Here is a 3430-nt window from a genome sequence, read left to right as displayed (position 1 = left end):
TGTCACTGCAAACAACCTACCCACTCTCCCATCGCAGGCTCAGATCTGTGGGGTTATGCCATCATGATGTCATATTCAGTGGCGTCATGATGGCATAACCCCGTGCACTCTCCCATCGGCCCGGCCCCCCTGTCCAATTTTATTTCAGATTGTGGCTCCTGACTAAAAAAGTTTGCCCACTCATGCCCTAGGGCCTCAGGACTCTCCTGTTCTGTACCCCTAGCGTCTAGTCTTCCATGGCGGTCCTCCATTTTGAAATGTCTGCCAAAGATTCCACCAATAGTTCCTATAGGTCAAACACATAGGTATTCCTGGGCAGTGATTGGCCTCTCCCTCATTAGGACCAGGTTTCTAATAAATTTGAGATTCATTTTAGGTAAATATGTAAATATGTTGGATTATACGGTAGTATCCCATAAAAGAGAAGAAGAATCTAAACCATGAGGAGTGCTGTCCAAGTATACCCTAACATTATTCACATTGCAGAGCAACACAGTCACATGGCTTGAATAATAAAACAAATGTATTGTAAATTAATAAAACATGAGAAGGAATACATATTTTAATCATATAAAAAAAAATTTACTCGAAAAAAACATAATATGCAAATGAGCAGGGTGTGTAAAACAATTAACGTAACATAATTACAGCTTAATCATGTATCAATCAATATATACAATATAACTCAGGATATGTTCAAACTAAATATCTACATAATTAGAACATGTGTTCCAAATCATAATGTGATAAATATTGTAACAATAATGATGTATAAATTTGAAAAATCTGAAATAATTCTGAAAAATACCATGCTATATACACGTGATCGAAAACAACAATAATACATATAAATACATTTCTATTATGGCAAAAGAACAGAAATGTAAATAAATAATGCACCAGTAAAGCACAGAAAATATACCTCTAGACATTCAACAAAAAACAATTGTCCTAGGTCGGACTTTCTTAACCTTTTACCTGTGAGGAACCCTTGAAATAATTTTTAGGTTTTGTGGGAGCACCTAACAAAACACCAATTGTGGGGGTCAATGGTAAAAAATGCTTTTTAAATTGTTGGTTAGTGGAAGAAATACCTTCCTACTTTGGTGGTTATAATACCACCTTTATAGACACCTAAAAACATCATTATAGTCATATAGCTGACTCTACTAGATGGCACTAGCCCCACACCTATGCAGATGTCCTCAAATGGGAGGTCAATCAGCCACAGTTCAAGGAACCCCTATCAAACTCTTTGAGGTTCCAAAGAACTGTGTTTGGGAATGGCTGTCCTAGGTGGAAGTGTATTGTAGAAGACATCCACAGTGGTGGATCCATGCATTTTACTCAGATTCCTCCACAAAAGCTTTTTCAAATATTGACTGAATGGAATTCCAAAACGTTTCTTTGAAGTCTCGACCCACAAAGACATAGAGAACAGGATTGATACAACTGTTCACAGTAGCTAAACTTTTAAAAAATCGTTTTCCAACATCCACTTTGTCCTTGAAATCTTTGCTTTCATACTTAAATGACAACTGCAGAAGAGAAGAAACGTGGTATGGAGCCCAGCAGATGACGTATACAATTATTACTGCAGCTATCATTTTTAATGGTTTGCGAGACATGGTCCTGTAATTTCTTTGGATGTGCAGCAGTATCAATGTATAACACGAGACAATTACAATGAGAGGAAAGATAAATCCAAAGATGAGTCTAGTTATGATGAAAAATCTTTGTGACAAAATTTTACTTTTGGTACATTTGCATACAACAAATTTGTTTTTTTCATCAAGATCTTTAAGTATTGCATGGGGAAGGCTGAAAACGAATGCTAGGATCCAAAGTACCAAGACAACAATAAATGCCAATCTTGGAGTTCTATGATTCCGGCACCAAACGGGGAACTTTATGCAGATGAGGCGATCAATGCTAATAACGGTAATCAAGAAGAGGCTAGCATGCAGATTGATATTAACAATAGCACCGTCTAGCTTGCACATGAACCAACCAAAAGGCCAGCGATTCAGGGCTAAACGGACAATTCTGAATAACAGAAATAAGGTGAAAATAAAGTCAGATATTGCTAAGTTAAGATACCACACAACATTGACTGTTCTTTTCATTCTGAAGCTTGTGAAAAAGATGACCAAACCATTTCCTGTAGTCCCCAGCAAAAAGACCAAAATCTGGACCACAATGATGATTTTATGAAAGATGGACAGTACGAGATTTGTTTCTTCCTCAGGGCTGGCAGTGCCATTTAAGCTGTTGGAGATATAGGTGGTAATATAGGTGGTTCCAGCTGGAGTCACATTGACCATTGGATACATGATTGAAAGATTCCTTATTTTGTAAAGAAAAACAAGATATAAATGTATTACTATGAGAAAAGAAGTACAGTATAAGTATTCTATGCTAAAACTTTGCTCAAACATGTTCTACAATTTCACATGGGTAACCATCACAAGTACTAAATTTGTTTTAAAAAGTGTATATGGATCCTAGCCCCATATACATTATTAGTTTATTAGATCACAGTCCCTCCCTCTTGCCATTGGACCCTTGTTAGGACTGGCACAGATGGACTGGGTACCATTTGGACCAGGCTTCTGTCATGGATGGACTGCAACTAGACAACTGTATAGACGGCAAGCTCTAAAGTGATAAATGAGTGACCGAAGTTGATCTTGGCTTGTTGTCAAATACAAATGAAGAGATCATGAGCCCAGTATAACCAAGTCCATATGAAATGGGGATTGGTAGGAAGAATATTTTAGGTGTTTTATGAAGCAATATTTTTAAACTATTAGGTCACCGTAATAAAATGCAGAACTTCTGTTGCTGGTGCCAATCACCTTCCCGGCAGGTGTGACACTCCCAAGCTCAGAGTTTATTGTGGAATATATATCGAATTTAGTGTGAAAAAACACTTTGTACAGGATTGCCCAGGAATACTGTTTTAAAGAAACAATACATAATATTTTAAAACAGACTACTGGTGACGAAATGGAAGCTAATTGTACAGTATTGTCCATTGCTAATGGTTAACCTATGGAGCCCCTTTGAACATCTTTCTAATCTCTATAAGCAAAACTAGACAATTGACAAAAATCATTTTTTACCTTCTCCAACTAATAGATTGCTAAAGATACAAAACAAACATCTCACAATAAAACGCTACTAATGTGTATTTGCATATAAACCATTTGCTTACTTGCCTGTCCCAATGTTCCCTCAGCTTGGCTTTTACGAAAGATCATCACCAATGGTGTTGCGGCAAATATAAAGACACAGCGTGGGGGCATCTTTACATAGATTTTACTGATACTGGCCAGGCTGACAGGACATCCTGTTATGAAGATTTTCTAGCAGTGATTAATCTTCATGTAACATCTCCAAACCTGTGGAAAATGTGTGCATGCCTATC

At 37.1% G+C, this 3430-nt stretch overlaps 1 protein-coding gene across 1 annotated transcript; it reads right to left on the bottom strand.

Annotated features, from left to right (window-relative positions):
• Window positions 1-658: 658 nt before the first annotated feature.
• On the bottom strand, window positions 659-2333 carry LOC140341228 (C3a anaphylatoxin chemotactic receptor-like). Its single transcript, XM_072426790.1, has one exon. The coding sequence runs from the start codon at window positions 2331-2333 to the stop codon at window positions 1344-1346; it is 990 nt and encodes a 329-aa protein (XP_072282891.1). The 3' UTR covers window positions 659-1343.
• Window positions 2334-3430: the final 1097 nt, after the last annotated feature.

The sequence above is a fragment of the Pyxicephalus adspersus genome, chromosome 11 (genome assembly GCF_032062135.1).
Source record: "Pyxicephalus adspersus chromosome 11, UCB_Pads_2.0, whole genome shotgun sequence".
Classification (NCBI taxonomy): Eukaryota; Metazoa; Chordata; class Amphibia; order Anura; family Pyxicephalidae; genus Pyxicephalus; species Pyxicephalus adspersus.
This window is presented reverse-complemented; position numbering and strand designations above follow the sequence as displayed.